Source organism: Phascolarctos cinereus, unplaced genomic scaffold (genome assembly GCF_003287225.1).
Source record: "Phascolarctos cinereus isolate Bilbo 61053 unplaced genomic scaffold, phaCin_HiC Scaffold_5;HRSCAF=322, whole genome shotgun sequence".
Classification (NCBI taxonomy): Eukaryota; Metazoa; Chordata; class Mammalia; order Diprotodontia; family Phascolarctidae; genus Phascolarctos; species Phascolarctos cinereus.
The window spans coordinates 76215454-76236394 of record NW_027555958.1 but is presented as its reverse complement, the minus strand read 5'-3'; the positions used below and the strand labels follow the sequence as shown (position 1 = coordinate 76236394).

At 35.4% G+C, this 20941-nt stretch overlaps 1 protein-coding gene and 1 long non-coding RNA gene across 6 annotated transcripts in view; one reads left to right on the top strand and one right to left on the bottom strand.

Annotated features, from left to right (window-relative positions):
- The window catches only part of LOC144457527 (uncharacterized), a 53522-nt gene extending 40795 nt beyond the window's left edge, over positions 1–12727 (bottom strand). Inside the window, exons 1-3 of one of the 3 annotated variants that reach the window (XR_013486893.1) lie at positions 12649–12727; positions 7441–7508; positions 5288–5364 (exon numbers count right to left, since the gene is read on the bottom strand). This is a non-coding gene — a long non-coding RNA (uncharacterized LOC144457527). Of the gene's footprint in view, positions 1–5287; positions 5365–6338; positions 6418–7440; positions 7509–12648 lie in introns of those variants that run through there. The other 2 variants (XR_013486892.1, XR_013486891.1) reach the window with 2 other exon arrangements.
- ABCD3 (ATP binding cassette subfamily D member 3) overlaps positions 1–20941 on the top strand; it is a 91931-nt gene that overhangs the window by 41645 nt on the left and 29345 nt on the right. For 2 of the 3 annotated variants that reach the window (XM_020999359.2, XM_078155006.1), the window contains 4 exons: positions 2337–2425; positions 9966–10035; positions 18951–19048; positions 19463–19586. In XM_020999359.2, the coding sequence (XP_020855018.1) occupies positions 2337–2425; positions 9966–10035; positions 18951–19048; positions 19463–19586 (381 nt within the window). Of the gene's footprint in view, positions 1–2336; positions 2426–8536; positions 8607–9965; positions 10036–18950; positions 19049–19462; positions 19587–20941 lie in introns of all 3 variants that reach the window. The other variant, XM_020999363.2, reaches the window with a different exon arrangement.

The following is a 20941-nucleotide window of genomic DNA, read 5'->3' as shown; positions in this document are numbered from 1 at the left end:
ATATTAAAATACAATTAGAAAGTATAAAAAAGTTCACAGACTCAAGGTTAAGATCAAGAGGGATTTTGTTATGTTAGCTAGGGGATTTATCCATCCCCTTTATTAACAAGGTGTTAGATGTTGGCAGTGCTTTCTGGTTACCATGTCTTCAGTCTTTAACATATGCCCTTAAAAAGGCATTTGAAAGAGGGATGAAGCTCTTTGAATCTATAGATAGATATACCTAAACTATATAGTACAGTTCAACTGTGTGTTCCTAATTAAGTGGCAGCAGATATATGTAGTTTCCGTATCAATGAATGAAAATGAATTAGTAGGGAATTGCAAGGCTCAAACCCTTAAGGAATTCACTCCCAGATAGTATGTTCCTTTGTCTAGGATACTTTCTTAACCCACTGCAAGAGGGATCAAGGGAAATGGGCTTGCTTAATTGACATGTTAACTAAGGTTGGAATGATGTTAATACTACATAAAACTGGAAAAACTACTGATGGAGCTCTCCATGTATGTAATGATATCTTTGTACAGGGTAACTTCTTTTTGAGCAGCCTAGACCTTGGGAGAGCATTCTTCTGATAATTAACATATATTTGCTTTTTTCTTGGAGCTTGAAGAGATTGAAAGGTAGTGCTGTGATATTCTGCTACATTTATATACTACAATTTTATTATTGATTCTCCACGTAATGGACATATACTTTGTTTCCAGTTCTTTGCTACCATAAAAATTACTGTAAAACATACCCACTTTCATGGCTTCATCTCTCACTTCTCTGTTAATGTCTTCTAAATGTATACTTTCAGCCGACAGTAATTGGTGGAGAATTCTGGCATTATCTCTAATTATAATAAACCTTGCATGGTTTCATAACAACTACTCACATTTAAATAGTACCTTAAGGTTTACAGAGACTTTCCCTTATCCTCTATTACCCCTCCCCCAAATCCTGCAAAGCGTATGCTATGTTTATTATAACCATTCTGTAGACGAGGAATCTGTTAACTCAGAGAAACTGTCTAATTTGCCCATGATCAGATAATCTGTAGTGCTCATTCTTGTCTCTATGCTTTTATTCAGTGATGTTCCCTTATAGTGCCTTACTGCTGCTTCTCAATCAATTCAGATCCTTCCTATCCTTTAAGATCCTTTTGTTGTTGTTGTTCAGTCATTTCAGTCACGGCTGTTTCCAACTCTTTGTGACCCCATTTGGGGTTGTCTTGGCAAAGATACTGGAGTGAGTTTGCCATTTCCTTCTCCTACTCATTTTATAGGTGAGGAAACTGAATCAGATATGGTTAAGTGGTTTGCCCAGGTTCGCACAGCTAGTAAGTGTCTGAGGCTGGCTTAGGCCTGGGACTCTATCTACCGTACCACCTAGCTGCCCCTTTAAGGTCCTTTTCAAGTTTTGCCTTTTATAGGAAGTTAAAAAAAAACAAACAAACACAAACCAGCCTGTTTTTGTGCACATCGATCTCTTCCTTCTCTGTTTTCTTAAGAGCACTTAGAGTTTATACCATATAATTTTAGCTCTAAATTCTGTAAATATCTTAGGATTAAAAAATAACATAATGTAATATAGAATTACATTAAAATGATAATATAATGTATATAATAGGATGATAAACATAGAATAGAATATCTATAGAATGCTATGTAGAATAGAACGATATAATATAATAGAATGATAAAATGGGGAAGAGATTGTCTGGTGCCAAATACTTTTACAGTTGAAGAAACGAAAGCTCAGGAAAGGAAGTTAATTTGCCCAAAGCCAAAGGACCAGTTAATGACCAGCACTGGGACTTAGAAACCACATGTCTTGACTTCCAGTTCAGCCCTCTTTCTGCCGTACGATAGTATTGTTTTTCCATTGTTTGTTCCCCACTTGAGGTAAATTCTTCAAGTATAGTAACTGCAACTCTAATGATACCTATTAGTAGTACTGGGTGAATACTGATATACTCACTACTTCTTGGCTATGGAATATTGTATTGGGGGTTGAGAGTAGAGAAAAGGCAGTTATTCATTGATTGAAAAAATGAAATTTAACATGAAGAGTATTTTACTGGCAGGATTATGATCATTGTTCCATTATAAAAGTGCTACCATTAGCAGACATTGCATGAATTCCATCTTGGAAAAAAATGTCAACCATAAGGTAAGAAAGCAGGTAGATGTTTGGGTTTGTATAATAATGGTATTTGTTGCCAGTTGTACCATTGATTTTTAAAAATGGAGAATGCATTCTTATGATAAAGGGAAAACAAAGCTCAGGATTATTTAACTGCTCAGGGTTTTTGGGCACTGTTTAATTTGTTGTGTGTATTTTTTTCTAGACAGGTTACTTGATACTTATTGCTGTTATGCTGGTTTCTCGCACATACTGTGATGTTTGGATGATTCAAAATGGGACACTTATTGAAAGGTATTTTTCCATTCACTTCTATTATGTCAAAACTACTTTGCCACCCATTCAAATTTATTGTGTTATCAAGAAAGAATCTGAATTACTACTAATTTAACTCTAAAATGATATGTAAATCTTCGGCCTGAATATTTACAGTTGATCAGGCAATTATAAATAAAACATTAAAAAAGTTTTCCATATATTCCATCAGGAAGCAAATAATCATTAGAGGTTATCACTAGAAAAAAGTAAACTGCTAAGCATCTTGAACCTAACACTTTTAATATATTTTCTTTATTCTTTTTCTGCATATTGAAGTATATTGGATTTGAAGCGTTGAGACCATTTTGAATTAGAGTTTTAGCTTAGAAATTAAAAATTGAAGTGTCCTAAGAAGTTTTTGTATTGATTTTCTTGTAAGTTAAGACTTTTTTTCTTCTTCTGTGTTCTGCTTTTAGACGATCCTAACTTTAAATGTCCAGTAGTGTTTGAGGTTGTTTAATTTTTTATGTTCTTCTTACTAATAAAAATATTTACAACAATCATATTTACTGAAATATTAGATTGAAAGCTGTACCAAAGGCTTTGAAATGAAAACATTTTTTTCCTCTCAGATACTTTATGTGTATCTTGGAAAATTTGGTGGGAGATGGGGATGCCAAAATTGTTCATTTTATCAGCCTCCCTTTGAGGGTGGAGGAAATCAGCATTGCTTTTTTTAAAAAATGGTATAACTATTCATATTATTTTTACTCAAAAGGTAGGCTATTAATTCATTTTGCTGACTCACTCCAAGCAATCTGTGCTTTATGAAATGTTGCAGTTTTCTGCAGTACTTGTTGATTGTTATCTAGCATTTATATATCACTTATCTTTGCATTTGCTACCTCATCAGTTTCTTTAGTAGAGATCTATACTGTTTGTCTTGAGACATAACAGGAATGGGGAGAAAGAACTGACTATCTGCCAGTGTTGAAACAAAGTTTTAAAAACATTCAGAAACCACAGGGTACGTATTTATGCAGTCAGCCCATGCATGCAGTTTTCACCAAGACTGTAATTGCCACTTCTTAAACTTCTCTCCCTTTATTCATCTGCTCTCCCTTCCTTCAGCCTCCCTCAGCCTGATCTTTTATGCTTTCCTCTTCAAACCTGCCCATGATTTTGAGGGAGGGGGAAAAGGGGGAAAATCAGAGAAGAGACCATAAACAAAAGGACCACTTCGCAGCACCCCATGCCCTGAATCTTGCAGGATAGCGCAATAGAAAGAACAGTAACTGAGGTCAGAGGACCTGGGCTCTCATTTCACCCTTGTATGCTCATATCACTTTGACATGCTGGCGCCTCAGTTTTCATGTTTCTCATAAAATGGAGGATTGGACCAAGTGGCCTGTGCGGCTGCCCCTGTGTTCTCTAGTTCTGTGATCTTAGGAATAAAACCCTTAGTGAGATCTTCAGAGATGGTTGCGTGTGGGTATGGTTTGTGTGCTGGATTTGGTGTCCCAGGACCTGGCTTCTCAGGCTCAGATTTCACACAAGTCACATCTCAGACCTTCTGTTTCTTCATGTTCAAAATGAGGTAATTGGATTAGGTGTGACCTGTGATGTCTCTTCCAGCTTTAAGTCGGTCCTGTCATTCCAACTTTGATTGCCTCTGTAAGGTCAGTGGAATGATTCTAAATGCCTCTTTAAAATTAAAGAAAACCTTACGCAGAAGAGTACAAGGCATCAGTTATTTTAACTATTTTAACATAGTCTATCCAGATCACCTCAGAAGAACCCTTCCAGGTTTTATGAAGGGAAGCAGATTAGTATAATGGGAAGAGTTCTGACTTTGGAATTAAGAGGACATGGGTTCAAATGTGATGTTTATGTTTATTACCTCTGTGGCCTTGGGAAGAAACAAGCCTTTATTAAGAGCCTGCTCTGTGCTAGGCATTAGGCTAAGCTACAGTATGATCTCATTTGATCCTCACATGACCCCTGTGAGATAGGTGCTATCATTATTCCCATTTTGCAGTTGAGGAAACTGAAGCAGAAAGAAAGGGTAAATGACTTGTCCAGTGTCACACAGATAATAGGTGTCTAAGCCTGGATTTAACTCAAGGCTTCCTGACTCTAGGCCCTGCACTCTGTCCCCTGCACCACCAGATGCCTCAGACAAGTCACCTAATCTCTCTGGACCTTAGATTCTTCATCTATAAAATGAAGGGCTCTTTGGTCCCTTCCAGCTCTAGAGCTATGATCCTATAATATAAAATTATTACTTATTACATTTAGCATTTTAGTTTTAGGTAGATGAATTTCATGATATATAGTGTTGTGGTTTTTGCATGATGTTTAGGGTCTCTCATATTATCATTATATCCAGGACATTTATGCTTATTTTATAGGACCTGGAGACTATTTTACTGTTTTAAATTATTATAGATTTTTATGGTTGTGTCTTTGCTTTTATGACATTATTTCTCAAATACTTAACATATTTGATACTCTATTCTTTAGACAGTCCAACCCTTGATTTAACATTGTTCTTTGGAATAACATAATCCACTTTACCATGTGGCTTTCAGTAATGTGTAGCAAAAACTACAGAGGAGAACCATCCCATACACAGCTGAATTACAATGCTTTCTATGCAGAATTATCTTATATCTTTGTAACATTTCATATTTATAGTAATGTGCTAAGTGAGTTTGCAGGATGTGATAAAAATTGTAGAAAAGTTAAATGTTTGTTATCAGTTCTTTATTTACTGGGACTGTGGAATATTCTTTTCATAAATTTCTATCATTTTCTACTTCCTAAATATCTTTGCATCTTGTTCCTTTCTAGTGCAGTGATATCTCAATTAAAGAATCATCATATGGGAATGAAGCTCTTTCATAACCTTGTTTGTACACTTCATACGTTTCAGGAAGCAGTGTTGATATGCATCACGTTGTTGCTCCTTGGCCCTGTGAAACAGCATACTTTTAATTAAAAGAGCATTGGGCCTGAAACCTGATTCTGAGTCTTAGCCCCACTGCTTAATAATTATGTGACCTGGGATAAGTCCTTCAATTTCTGGGACTCTCCGTTTCCTTGCCCTACTGAGGCAGCACAGTGCAATGGGAGGAATCCTGCATTTGGAGTCAGAGGACCTGAGTTCATATTCTGCCTCTGCTATGTAATCCTTATGATCCTGTACAAGTCATATCCCCTTACTGAGTCTCAATTATCTTATCTGTAGAAGAAAAGGGTCAGACCAGATCACCTGTGGGGAAATTTTTAGCTCTGCATCTGTGATATTTGGTCTATAAAATGGTGAGTGTGACCTAAGGACAGAGTGCTGGACCTGGAGTTGAGACCTTTATTCGGATCCTTCCTCTGACATGTTTCATTTCGCTTTTGTGAGCCTCAGTTTTCTTTTCTGTAAAATGGGGGTGGTAATAGGACCTACCTCACAGAAGTGTTCATGTAAAGTGATTTGCAAACCTCAAAGAGCTATATAAATAACAGAATTAACTATTATTTGTGTATGTGAAAGTTCATAAAGCACTTTATAAATATAAGCTAGTAAAAATATCTCCTAATGTGTGTGTGTGTTTGTTCAAATCTTCTGTTTTGACACACACAGTTCAAGGTAAATAAAGCCTTATTGTGCTCCTCTTCCTTTCATCTTCTCCTTTGCCCTATTTTCCTTCTTTCTCTTGTGCTGTACCCCTACTTCCTAACTTTGGGTGCCCATACCTCCATTTTACCAAAATTCAAAATTAGAATAACAGTTTATGATTTTATGCTTGTTGATTTGTTAGCTCAAGTAGGAATTTGAATTTAAACCTTTATTTCTGTTTATGTTGAGAATATTTTGTCAGTTTTCCAAGAAACTGTAGACATCAGGAAGTAGATAGAAGAATTTTTAAAATTTTCTTTTTTTGTTTGAGTGCTGGTGATCAAGGAGGCCCCTGAAATTTTGTTATCCGTAAGCCTGGATTTTAAGATAAATCTGGTTCGTCTTCAAAGGTAAACTGAGGGGAGGAGAAATGATTAAACATAATTTTGTTAGTGATTTTTCCTAGCCACTTGGCCTCCTGGCTTTATGAAGAGGATGAGTTGGAAACTAGCTTAGCTGTGGTTATTGGGTATATTGGAGATCATTTTTCAGATGAAGAAAGAACTAATTAAGTCATTTGGCATAGGTGACATAGCTTGTTAATTAATAAACCTTGTGCTAGAGGGTGAGGGTGGAAGAGTGTGCATCTTCCAGGATATGGCACTTGCACCAGCACAGGTTGAAACTCTGGTGCTAATCTTTAGCTCTTCCTATTCCTCAAAATTCATAGGTGTCCATCCACATTTTGTTTTCTTGCACATTTGATGTGCTACACATAGACAGAGGTATTACTTGTACAGAGGTATTTTTACACTAGGTTATATAAAACCCACAATGAGAGTTTAATATTTACCAGCTTTATGTTGGTACCTTAGATTATCACCTTGTTCAGCTCCTACTTGCAGACTGTTCTTTTTCCCCCAGCTTTGTTGTATGCATAGTTATACTCACCTTCCTTCAGATATTTATATCCTGAATCATGCTTGTATTGCTTAAATTGAATTATATTTTGTCATTTTCTTATGCTTCCTTTCATTGCCCTTATATTTCTTCCTTTTCTTGCTCTTTGTTAAATATATAAAATACTTTCTTCTGAAATAACATATTTCTTCAGATCTAACCCTAGCTTTATTTGCTTTAGACTTCTTTCCCATTAGCATGGAATCATACAGTTTTATAGTTAGAATAATCTTAAAATATAATCTAATCCAGCCCCTTCATTTTTACAGATAAAGAAACAAAGGCGCTGAGGATTAATTAAATAATTTGGCAGAGGTTACACAGCTTGTTAGTAATAGATACGTACTAGAACTCAGGTCCTCTGATTCCCAGTTAACCTCTTCCACCTGTACTGCTAAAGACTAGGGCTTCTCTTTGCATATGTCTTAGGAGATTATGTTGGAGTTGGCAAGATTCTCAGGAGGTGATAGTTACTTACATTTGTCATTAAGTTTTTGTTTCAGGGTCTTCTGGGTTTCAGGTCCTTCCTTTTTTGTGGCAGTGACCCTGTAAAAACATAACGTATGTGAGCTAAGTCCTTAGTTTGAACCACAGTACCAGATACTGCTCTGCCAGATTGAGGAGGGAAATGGGGTTATCAGTTATTGGCTTGAAGATAAATTAGGTCAGACTTAGAGATCATTAAAGAATTAATGATTTTTTTGGGACCCCTGTTGTAGATGTGAGATATCAGAACTTTTCTTACCTTTTCAGATGAGTTTTTAAAAAGGATTTAGTGATACTTTTCAAGTATTCTGTGAATTCTTATAATAGTCATTTTGAATTCACTTAAGTTTTTCAAATCATAGCTATGAATTTCTGGCTTCTGACACTTCGAATTTTGGTTTCATTAAACATTACAAGTTTTAAAAACTTGAGAATTTAGACCATTGAACAGTAAATTATTTAGGGGAAAAAATATAGAAAGCTAAGGTTACCTGCTATTTTAAACAGTGGTTCAAATACTTTTAGTGATTTTTTTTTGGCCTCTTTCAAAGAAGATTAAATTGCTGTGGACATAAATGCCAAAAAGGAACTTGACATAGGTCTTGATATACCTTGTTTTAATGTCATGTTCTGTACATCTTTAGGTTTCTTTGTCAACAGCTTGCTAATGCTTTTGCATTATGGGTAAATCTGGTAATTTAGAAAGAATCCTTTTCAAAGAAATAAAGTATTATTCTTTTCAAATTACAGAAAATATCCTGAGTTCTCTACTGCTTTTGAAATTTCCACGCATTTAAGTTGCAGTTTTTTAATGGGGCATTTTACAAATAAATAAACTGGAAAGCTTTTGTTTTAAAATTAATTTTTGTTGGTATAATTTGTTTTTACGTCACCTACATTTTGCATCCCTCCCTCTTCCACAGAGCAATTTTTATAATAAAAAATAAAAAAGAAGGAAAACCAAAGTTCAGCAGCAACATATTAAAAGAGTTTGGTATTACATGAAGTGAAACTAACACTTTAAAAATGATTATTAGAACACCTGCAGGATTTTTAAAAAATTAAAGCAATTATTTTTTCTTTTTCAGTGGAATTATAAGCAGAAATAAGATATCATTCAAGAAACAGTTTGTAAAGTTTATAGCTGCCACTCCAATGGTAAACCATTGCTTAAAAAAAAGCATGCATTTATTATATTTTATAATAATGTGTGTTTCACAGCTTGAGCATCACTAAGGCACTTTGCTTTACATAAATTCCAGCCAAAATTGTTCAGCTTTTTGTTGTCTTCAGTGTTTCATGTTTCTAATGTTTTTATTAATGTAAATAACATTGTATTCTCATTTATTTTATCAGTTTTCATCACAGTCAATGTATTTATGTTTTTGCATTTTACTATTTGAGGAGCTATTTTAAAATTTAGTCTTTAATTTTAACCTTAGTCCCAAAGATTTAGCTTCTGATATAATTTATAGATGATTCTAGATGATAAACATTTTTAAACTAAGGATTCCTATTAATCATCTTAGTACTGTCATTTTTGCTGGTTACTTTGTTTTCACAAAGGTTTTGATAATTTTATGGCTTTCAGTTCCAAAGGAAGCTACTAAATATAATTCTTCTCTGAAATACATGCTAACTTAGGAGATATAAACTATAGTTTTTTCTTAGCTAATAATGTTCTTAGATACCACACTGAGTGAATTCTTTAATTCTAAAATTCTGCCACTTCTTTGACTCATTGAAGTGGAAGGGACATTATGCTGGTACTAATCTAAAATTCATTTTACTGCCTTTCATCCAGGTAGATGAAAATCCATATTAAAAAAAAATCTCCATAAAAACAATTTTCTTTTGTCACTTAGTAATCTGTTCCCATGCTTAATAACTTGATATGATGTATTTTTCTCTTTGAATCCTTCTTAAAGTAGCTTATTTCTTTCTGTACATTCTCCAGTAGAAGTTGGGAATAACTGGTTGTCGCTCTTGTTATATAGGCAGCCAGGTAGCACATTGGTAGAACTTTGGACTTGGAGTCAGGAAGACCTGAGTTCAAATCCTGCTTCAGTCACTTATTAGCTGTGTAACCCTGGTCAAGTCACTTAATCTTCTGCCTCAGTTTCCTCATCTGTAAATTGGTGATAATAATAGCACCTACTTTATAGCATTGTTGTGAAGATCAAATGAGATGCTTCTAAAGCTTTGCAAACCTTAAAGCACTATATAAATGCTAGCTATTTTTTATTGTTGTTGTTATTATAGTTGTTTTCCCTCCCAGGTAAAAGCTCTTTAGTGAGGAGCTATCTCAACTGTTTGAATAAAATGTCAGCATCAAAAATTGTGACCAGGTTTTTTGTTTTGTTTTTTTTTTTAAAGAAAGTGTTTTCACATCTTTTTACTTATGGATTCTTTGGATAATTAAAATTCCCCAAAGTAAATTAAAACAGTGTACAGAGACTGCTTACTATGATGATTTGCTTCATTTGCAACTAACACTCTGCATGTGGTGGTTTGCAGTGGTATCATTGGTCGCAGCAGAAAAGATTTCAAGCGGTATTTGTTCAACTTCATCGCTGCCATGCCTCTCGTAAGTGTACTTCTTTAAAAAAAAATCAGTTTGTGCATATATTTTTAAAATGATTTATTATAAATAGAACTTTTAAAATCTGTTCAGACTTAAAGCCTGAATTTTCATCTCAAAAAGAATTATAATTCTTGTTGTATTAACCAGGAAAATTGTAGTCCTTCCAGAACAACTTACGCTTCAGTTTCATTTCATTGTACATAAAGGATAGGGCCTTAAAATTGATACTTTTTATTTAATGTAGCCAACTATGTGCTATAAACCATACAAATCTCAAAGCTGATTAGTTTTTGTAGAAGACTCAATTGGAATTTACAGTCTAATTTTATTTAACTACTTGAATAAAATATAACTGGAATGTTTTGGGTATTAGACTTGCCAAATATTTTTTCTAGCTCCTTTAGTGTTTATTTAGTGATTCTTTCCACTGTGGGATTTTAACATTCGACTGAGGGTAAAAGAAGAGACTGCCTATAAGATATCTATTTTAAAGTAGAGTTTTAAATTGTTGGAAACCTAGATTTAGCAAAAATTGGTGGGGATTGAAAAGTAAATGGGAAAATAATTTTTTAAACCCTTATTTTAAAAGTTGAGTAAGTATAGACCAGGTTTAGAAAACCTGCGGCCTCAAGGCCACATGTGGCCTTCTAGGTCCTCAGGTGCTTCCTTTTGACTGAGTCCAAGTTTTACAGAACAAATCCTTTTATTAAGGAGATTTGTTGTGTAAAGTTTGAATTCAGTCAAAGGGTGGCACTTGAGGACCTCAAGGGCCACATGTGGCCTCGAGGCAGCAGGTTCCCGACCTCTGGTATAGACACTATTAATCTCAGGATGAAGGCTCAGCCAGAAGATTAATATTTAGAATTCATACCTTTTTTGGGGGTTTGTGTGGTAGAAAATAGAATTTTCTTGAGATCCAGAAAGCATATTACAGTTATCCCCTAATAACATAATAACCTGATATATGGAATTTTACTTTAGGGTAATTGATGAAATAGGAATGAACTTAAGTTAAGCTTCAATGAAATATTGAGATTTTCCTTGGGGAGTTCAACTTTAAAGTATTAAATTTTCCTCTTCTGTCAGGGTTGCAGGTGGATATATTGGAAATATTGTAGGATTCTGCTGTCATCTTTCTTGGTTACTGGAAAAACTTTTCAACATTTTACTGTGGTTCACATTGAATTAATATGACAGCATTGTAGTCAGCTATATGGCAAGAGAAATGTGGGGGCATAATAAGACATATTTTGCTATGTCTTTGCTGTCTACTTTTTCCACCTCTTTCTCTGTATCCTCCCTATGAACCATATCTCAGAATTTGTAATGAAAATGAGTAGGAAAATAAAATTGGACATGCAGAATTATATTTTGCTCCCCATCTTCATCTATTGATGTTGTACCCATATTTCAATGTGCAGCTTAAATACTGCCTTCTCCATGACATTTTCCTTTATACCCTAACTAGAAATTATCTCTTTCTTCATAGATGTCATTTTTATATGAGTTTATATTCTATTTTATCTCATAGTTGCTTGGATTTCTCATTTATGTCTTGTTCTATATCATAAATTCCTTTAAGTCCAGGACTCTGTTTTTTATCTTTGTGTAGGCTTTAGCATCTAGCATGGTGCTTAATAAATGTTGAATACAAATCTGAGGAGCAGGATCATCTTTTGAAATTCATACCCTCTGAAGATAGACACACAAATACACTGTTAGTGAAGCTATGGATCACAGATATTTTGTAAATAAAATGACTAAAATGTTTGTAGACTTTGACTCAGAAATTCTCTTACTAGGCACCACAAGGAGGTCATTGATAAGGATTGCCCCCGTCTACACTAAAATAATTATAAGTAGCTTTTTTTTTTTTGGTGGTTGCAAAGTAGATGCCTATAGATTGGGGAATGGCAAAACAAATTATGGTACATGAATGTAATGCAATATGCCTCTGAGGAAAAATAGGACAAATATGATAAATAAGGAGAAATATTGAAAGACCTACATGAACTGATGCATAGTGAAGCAAAAGTGAGAAAACAGTATGTGACTGCAGCAATGTAAATGGAAGGAATAACAACCACAAGACAATTACATGAATGTTGCAGAATTACATAGAGCAAGCATGGTTCTAAAGAAGAGATAAGAGAAGATACATCTTCCTTTTGAGAGGTGGGAGGTCCGTGAATATAGGTCATAGCAGATATTTTCAAAATTTTTCCATGTATTGATCAGTTTTGCTGATATTTTTTTCTCATCTTCCTTTTTGTCTTTAAAAAATGTTTTGTTATATGGGATGGCTTGGGGCTGGGGGAGGAACACTAGGAGAGATTCTTGTGATGTAAAAAGAAAAAGATATCAAAATTGAAAAAAAAAATTATGCCCTCTGGTTGTACTGCCAGCTTCCCAATCTGACCATAATATTCCAGGTACCTCTTAGACATTTACTTTTTCAATGACGTAAGTACCTGACAGTAACCCCTGCTAGTTATCTTGACTTTAGTCACTTTGTATAGATACTTCTTCTGATTCTCTGGTTTCACAGGTCCTTGAACTCAATTCCAGTGATCTAATTTTCCACCCCCATTTCACCCACTCACTGGTGTCCCATACCTCCCAGTTACTTGGAACTGTTCCTGTTCCTTGGCTTCTGTCCAATACTTTTTCTTTTCTTTTCTTTTCTTTTTTTTAAATTCCAAATGAAAAACTTCACATTCATTCCTGTTAAATTTCATCTTGTTAGCTTCAATTCTCCGTTCTCTGTCAGGATAATTTTAGATCTCAGTTCTGTCATCTAGTGTGTTAGTTTTCTTTCTGGCTATGTCATTAAGAAATTTGATTAAACTTGTTATCTATGACTTTACTTCCCAGAGTTTTTTGTACGAACTGCACTGTATAAACATTAAAGTGCTATGTAAATGTGAGTTTCTGGTATTGTTACATCACAAAACTCCTCCTCTGATCCTCATTGTGACATGGAGGTAATCCTGGGTTCTCCCTGGGGACACAAGAACTAGAAGTTGCCATAGACCGGAGAAGATTTGAAGAATGGACTATATTGACAAACTTTTCTGTACCAAGAGTGTGGCAGGAAATTACATTGATGCTTATCACCAGAGGGTTGACCCTCTGGCCATGAATATTTTGGGGTCATGACAAGCCACAAAATAGACAAAAATAGACAGAATTGCCATTTGTTCTGTGTGGTCCCTTTCTGTCTCCACAGTGGAAAAGCAGATAAAAGGAGGTAGAACTACATAATTCTTGGACTGTCTGTGGTCATTAATTTACCTATTGGTGTTCTTGATATGTAATCTTTGTCTGATGACCATTGAGTTGGTGCATTACTGGAAGAACTTAAAACTGTTAGCTTTTTGAAAAGGTTGAGCCCTTCCACCATTGTGCTGGGTGTGTCAGGAAGGTAGGAAGTAAAATGTGTCATTGATTTCTCAAGAAATCTTGTACAGTATTACTCTGGTATTATAGTAGCAGTATTAGATTCAGAGTTAGAGGATTTGAGTTTGTCCTTGAACTGCTCAAGGGCTCAGTTTATTCATTTATAAAATGTCATAAAAGGCCTCTGAGGTTCTTTTTAGCTCTGAATCTATTATCTAGATCTTATGACCTTTGTAGATTCTAAACATAAGGCTTTTTTACCAGAATGTTCTTAATGTTCCTTTTCACAGATGTCATTATACTGTATTTGCGTTTATCCCAGGAGCGCTACAGAATATCATCAGAAACAGTCCCTAGTCATTAGACAGCAATCAGTTTAACCATCTAGGATGGAAAAACAAAGTGGATGAAAATACAAGAGCCCAGACTGTATGATGTGAGGCTAGATTAGCTGCTTATTGGATATTCCCTTAAAAGTTTTTTTGTCTTGAATGGTTGAAGATACAAATAAATTGGGCCAAGAATTAGGTCACAAGTAGAGTTCTAACTGAAATTGAATGACATTTTCACTGATCCCAAACAGCTTCATTCTTCAACACCAATATTTTTATGATGATGGTATATGTCTCTGAAATAGAACAGTGATCCCATAATCAGATGTGTCTGGATATAAGTAGGCTATAGCATATTAGTAGTAATGACTTGCACTCAAGAAGTGACATAGAATAAATAATGTCAAGGACATGTGTTAGAAGCGGGGGGAGGAGGTGCACTAGGTATGTAATGAGAATGAGAGAAATCAGATGGGCAGAGTCCAAAAAGAAACAGTAGAATGTCTTCAGTTCATTGGATTGGTCCCTATTGAGGGGATTTATAGAAACAGTGACAAAAATAACAAGATGAGAAATCATGGAAGGAATTGCAATCTAAAATAGAGTAGGGAAAATACACATTCGTGATGTCTAAAATTCATCTAAGTACTATTATTGCAAAAATGTTGAGTAGAACAAAAGAAAAAAAAAACCACTCTGGCAGACTAATACTACTGTTGAATCCTGTCATTCAACAAATTCTTGACCTGCATAACTGAAGTATTATCCAATCTACACCTCTCTCTTGTCTTCAGTGGTATTGTTATGTGAGACTGTCAGATGTTTTGCTGAAATCAAGTAAAATGTAGTGGAAAGAGTGCTGAATGTGAAGTTCAAAAACTTGTTTTCAAATCTGGGCTCTGGCATTTAATAATTTTATGACCTTGGACAAATCATTTATCCTCTCTGAGACTCATTTTACTTATGTGTAAAATAGAAATAAGAGTACTTACATTATTCACCACATCTAATTGTTGAGGTAATTAAAGTAATGTGTAAAGTGTTTTGTAAACTTTAAAATGTAAGCTATTATATACTTTGTCCCTACCACACATCGAGTAGTAGCAGTAACTCTCAAAAAAAAGGAAATGAAATTAGTCTTCCATAGCTTATTCTTAATGAACTGCTAACTTCCTCCCCTCTTTAGTAATGCTTTCACCACTTTCTAAATGCTCTCCAATTGTTCTTTTAATAATCTATGTTGAGTTTTACCAGGAAATTTACATCAGTTTCACTGTTTCATAGTATCTCTCCCCCTCTTTTTTTTGAAATTCAGGGTTATGTTTGCCTTTCTCCAGTTTTAGGGCACTTCATTCATTCACCATGATTTCTCAGAGTTCGCTGACATAAGTTAAGCAGTGTGTTCAAGTTCTTTCAGTGGTGTCCTTGAATGTATTTTGTTCATGCCCAGTGGCTTGAGCCTAAAATTAGACCTAGTAGGGTTCTCTTTTCCATCCCACTTACCTTGGGTTGCCATTCCCCTCCTCCTCTTTTTTTTTTAATCTTCTCAGGTTTTTTAATCTTCTCAATCTTTGGGAGAGAAAACTGAGGCAAAATGGGACCTAACCTAGTGGCTCTTTTTCAGAAGCCTTTCTCTTTGACACTTACGCAGCATCTATTATGATTGACCAATTTCTTCCTTCTTTGAACTCTTTCTCTTTTTCCTTGATGTTCTGCTTTTCTTCCAGTTTATTTCTTTTTAGTTTTCTTCACTTTTTCCATTATCTCCCCTGGTACTATGAATGTAGTCATTTCCTAATGCTTTGTTTTCTGTTTCTTTATGCTGTTTCCCTTGGTAATCTTGTCTACTTTTATGGCTTCAACTCTCCAGTCATACTGACCTACTTGTTGCTTCTCAGACTTAGTATTCCGCCTTCTGCCACAATTAAGTTTTTTCCTCAGGCTGTCTTGAATTCATGAAATACATTTCTTCCTTATCTTTACTTCCTCTTGCCCCACCCCTTAAATCCTTAAATTGATTCTACACATAGCTGCCACATTAGTTTTCTTGATTGGCACATTGTTGGATTATAAAACTAAAATTCTCAGAAGTATCTCCAATGGCTCCCATTTGCCCATAAAATAAGGACTAAGCATTTAGCTGGATATTCAAGGTTTTCCGTGTTTTGGTTTCAGTTTATCCTTCCCATTTTACTATAGTACCTTTCATGTACTTTATGTTTAAGAACTGAAATATTAACTGTTCTGGGGCATGTGTGAATCCCTCTGTGCCTTCCCTAATGCCAATCAGTTATTCAGCAAATATTTACTAAGCCTTGTGATTCAGGCATTGTGTTGAGGGTTTAGGAGACAATGGAGCTTAAATTCCAGTGGGAGAGGCAACATGGGTGTGTAATGAGATGGAGTAGATACAAAGTAACTTTAGGGAAGAGATGAGCTGCTGGAGAGACCAGCTGAGTGTTTAAGGAACCCAGGGATTCTTAGGTGAGATTCCAGGCCTAGGGACATAAATGCAAAGGTAGGGAGATTGAGCACCATGTGTGAGGAACCACAAGTAGGCCAGTATGGCTAGTTTGTAGAATGTGTATAAAGATTTGCATATTGAGTTGTTTATGCTAGTTTGTGAAGAGCTTTAATGCCAAACAGTTTATACTGGTCCTAGAAGTAACAGTAAGCTACTGGAGTTTACTGAGTTGGGGGAAAGAGGGGAGGGTCACATGGTCAGGCTTGCACTTTAGAAAAATCACTTTGATAGCTGTTTCGAGGATGGGTGTATTTCAGTAGGAGAGGGGAAAGATGAATAATTGAACTAGCGATTGTGGCACTAGAAATGACAGTATCAGATAGTTGATTGAATGTGTTGGGTAAGTGAGATGAAGAGTTGAGATTACACACTTGGGGTTGACTAGAATGGTGGTGGTGCCCTTGGATTATACTAGGGAAGTTTGGAAGAAGAATATGTTGCAGGGGTGTGTAGATGATGAGTTCTGCTTTGGACACACTGAGTTTCAGATGCCTTTGGACCATTGTTTAAAAATGTACATTAAGTAATTGGTAATGCAGGACTGGAGCTTAGGACAAGAGTCTAGAGCTGGGTATGAAGATCAGTGTCATCTACATAGAAATACTAATAGAACCCAGAGAAGGTGAAGGGATGAACGGGTGCCAGAGTATGGAGGGAATATAGAAGGCCCAAGACAGAGTTTTGTCAGCATGCATAGTTAGTGGTTGTGATGTAGATGATAATCCAGCAAAGGAACGAGAAGTGGTCAGGCCAGTGAGATGTGTTTTGGGGAAAATTCCATCAAATTTTATTGAGTACTCTGTGTGTGTGTGTGTGTGTGTGTGTGTGTGTGTGTGTGTGTGTGTGACACACATGATAATTGTTGAATCGGAAACAGCATCTTTGTTAAATAACTAGTCAGGTATATCTATGAACACATCTGTGTTAGAAAAGCTGTGGTTTAACTGATTTAATATTCTTGTCAGCAAAACAGTATTATTAGGGGCTTAGCCTTGTCAATTAAACAAGATGATATTTATGGTAGCTATTACAGGGAGATTCCACTTATATTCTGTGTGTCGAGTAATGCTGCTACATGATGGCAACTTCATGAAGTTGCAGTCTTTTGGAACACTGATTGTTTTTTAACCCTTGCAGTTCAACTTTATTTCAATAATTTAAGTGATTCTTAAAACTTTTTTTGTTCCACAGTGCAAAGACCTTATCGATCATCTATCCTTAACCCACTCCCACTTGCCATTCTGTTTTTAAAAAACAAAAATACTTCACCAGGATTAATAGAAAGAATAGCATTTCATTAAAAGCAGAACAAGTGAACAATATTATAAGTATTAATTTTTTTATCAGAAAAAGTATAAAGTTGACAGTTATATAGGAAAGACAGGATGATATGATACTTTAAAGTATAGAGAATAGTGATGTTTATTCCCTTACCCATAAGTCCTGCACATAATATAGCCTTAATAAGTGTTTTGTTGAATTAAATTTTAAACACTGTCCTGAGAGGTAGAACACCCAGGTTGTAGTCATGATGATACTGGGGAAGTTATAATCAAGAGGTTGGGTTGAATTTTTCAGTCCCTTCTAACTCGAAAATTTTATGATTTCTTAGAGTGATGCCATATTAATGTCATGTAATGGGAATACATTCATAGATCAATAGCCCAAATGCTTTATTGGTTTCTTAAAGCTTCTAGGTGAACCAAGGGAAGGCCTCTAGCACAATATATTGGTCTCTAGGAAGGATTTATAGAAGGGTATGGATAAAGGGCTCTGGATGGAAATGTATGGAGAGCTACCCACACTGATAAGATCATAAATCCTTCAAGTCATAATATAGGAGATTACCTGGGAGAATTCTTGATTAACAGTTGACAGATTTGTATATTTGTTTTACTAGTAAAAGAGGGCAATAGGAGACAAAATTATAACTGGGAGGAGGGGACTGGATGTATGTGGTATTTGAAAATTGGTGGTGAAGTTCTAAGTAAACTCTAGCAAGGTCATGTTAGTGGCCATTTTCACATCTTTGTTAGTGCTTTATACCTTGGATTTAGTGAAGTTATATAGCAAGGCAGCATTGAATAGTGGATAGAGGACTGGCGTCAGAGTGAGGAAGCCCTGGGTTCATGGCTTACTTCTAGACACACAGTGCTTGTATGACTATAGACAAGTCATTTAACATTTTTTTTTTGGCAAGGCAATTTGGGTTAAGTAACTTGCCCAGAGTCACACAGCTAGTAAGTGTTATGTGTCTGAGGTTGGATTTGAACTCAGGTCCTCCTGACCCCAGGGCCTGTGTTCTATCCACTGCGCCCACTTACCTGCCTCTAAGTCATTTAACATTTAAGGACTCCAGACAACTCTCATAATACTTAAGTTGCTGAATAGTTTGCCCATTTGCATTGGTGGAGGGAATTTACTTACCAGAAATCACCTACACTAATGAAATCTTAGATCTAGACTAACAAAACAAAGCACATACTTTTAAACATTCTAAATTTTAAAAGTTTGAAAACAGATTTATATTGATTTGAATAATGTCTCATTCTGCTGTCCAGTTATAAAAGTTTAAGATTTGGAAACAGAGTAAAGAATAGGGATCTAGTTATGTTTAATAATCAGAAAAGAAACAAAACTAATGGATTGTGTTTTTGTTTTAGATCTCTTTGGTGAATAACTTTTTGAAGTTTGGGTTAAATGAACTTAAGCTGTGCTTCCGAGTAAGACTCACTAAATACCTCTATGAGGAATATCTCCAGTAAGTGATAACCTGTTTTACTCCTATTTTAAGCTACCATGCAATTAAATTAAACAGTTATGTCTAATTCATATCAATTGAGATTTGTTTTTATTATTATATTTTTCAAGAAAAACGTTCTCAGAAACAGCATTATGCAGAACAATACATTGCATTAGCATTGCACCAAGAGTCAAGAGACTCCAGTGCTGCATCCAACCTGCCATTGCCCAGCTGTGTGACCTTGGTCAAGTTTGTTCACCTTTCTTGGCCTCAGTTTTCCTTATCTATAAAATGAATGGATTGGATGAGATAATCTTCAAGGCCTTCTCAAGTTCCAGCGTTTTGTTTTTCTTTGGTTATATTTGAGTTTGGGAAAATAAAATGTTTTTGCTTTTTTGTTCTTTTTAAGTCTTTGTCTTCCTGTTGTTTCAGAGCTTTCACTTATTATAAAATGGGAAATCTGGATAATAGAATAGCTAATCCAGACCAGCTGCTTACACAGGATGTGGAAAAGTTTTGTAACAGTGTAGTAGATCTCTACTCAAACCTTAGTAAGGTAAGATTCTGAAATAAGTTTTAAACTTTGTAATTTCTGTTGCTGAACTATGTAGTTCTTAGTGAATTTAATGTTCTACAGCAGCAAATTAGTATTTAAATGTTTTTATGTGACATAGTTGTAGTAAGATGAAATCACTGTATGAGGAGTTTCAAATTAAAATTTGAACTAGTGTTTAATCCTTTTATTTTGATTTTTAAAACCACCATTTTCTCTTTTTTTAATATAAATTTATTTATTTTTAGTTTTCAACATTTACTTCCACAAGATTTTGAGTTCCAAATTTTCTCCCCATCTCATCCCTCCCCCCAACCCAAGATGGCATGCATTCTGAATACATCTTCCCCTAGTCTGCCCTCTCTTCTTTCTCTTATCCCCTTCCCCTTCTGTTTTCCTGTTGGGCAGGATAGACTTCTGTACCCCATTTCCTGTATTTCTTATTTCCCAGTTGCATGTGAAAACATATTTTTTTAAACATATGTTTTTAAAACTTTGGGTTCCAAATTTTCTCCCTTCCTCCCTCCCTACCCACCTTTATTGAAAAGGCAAGCAACTCAGTATAGGTTATACATGTGCAGTTATGCAGAACACTTCCATAGTAGACATGTGAAAAACTCTGTTTCCCTTAATCCTATACTGCCCCCTTATTTATTCTATTCTTTCTTTTGACCCCATCCCTCTGAAGTATTTGCTTCTGATTACCCCCTTTCCCAATCTGCCCTCCTCTCTATCATCTGCCTGCTCTCTTGTCACCTTCTCCCCGTATTTTCCTGTAGGATAAGACAGATTTCCATACTCAATTGAACATGTATGTTATTCCCTCCCTAAGCCAAATCTGATGAGAATAAGATTCACTCATTCCCGCTCGCCTTCCCCCGTTTCCCCTGCACTATAAGAGCCTTTTCTTTTCTGTTTTTTTGTGAGATAATTTACCCTGTTCTACCTCTCCCTTTCTTCTTCTCCTAGTATAATCCTCTCTCATTCTTAATTTTATTCTCCAGATATGACTCCTTAAACTGTATCTCACCTTGTGCCCTCTATCTGTCTGTCTATATGTCTGTCTATCTGTCTCTCTGTCTGTCTATACATACATATAATTTTTTCCCTCCAACTATCCTAATACTGACAAAGGTCTCATGAGTTATAAATATCATTTTTCCATGCAGGAATGTAAACAGTTCAACCTTAATAAGTCTCTTATGATTTCTCTTTCCTGTTTACCTCTTCATGTTCCACTTGAGTCTTGTATTTGAAAGTCAGATTTTCTGTTCAGCTCTGGTCTTTTCATCAAGAATGCTTGAAAGTCCTCTATTTCACTAAATGACCATTTTTCCCCCTGAAGGATTATGCTCAGT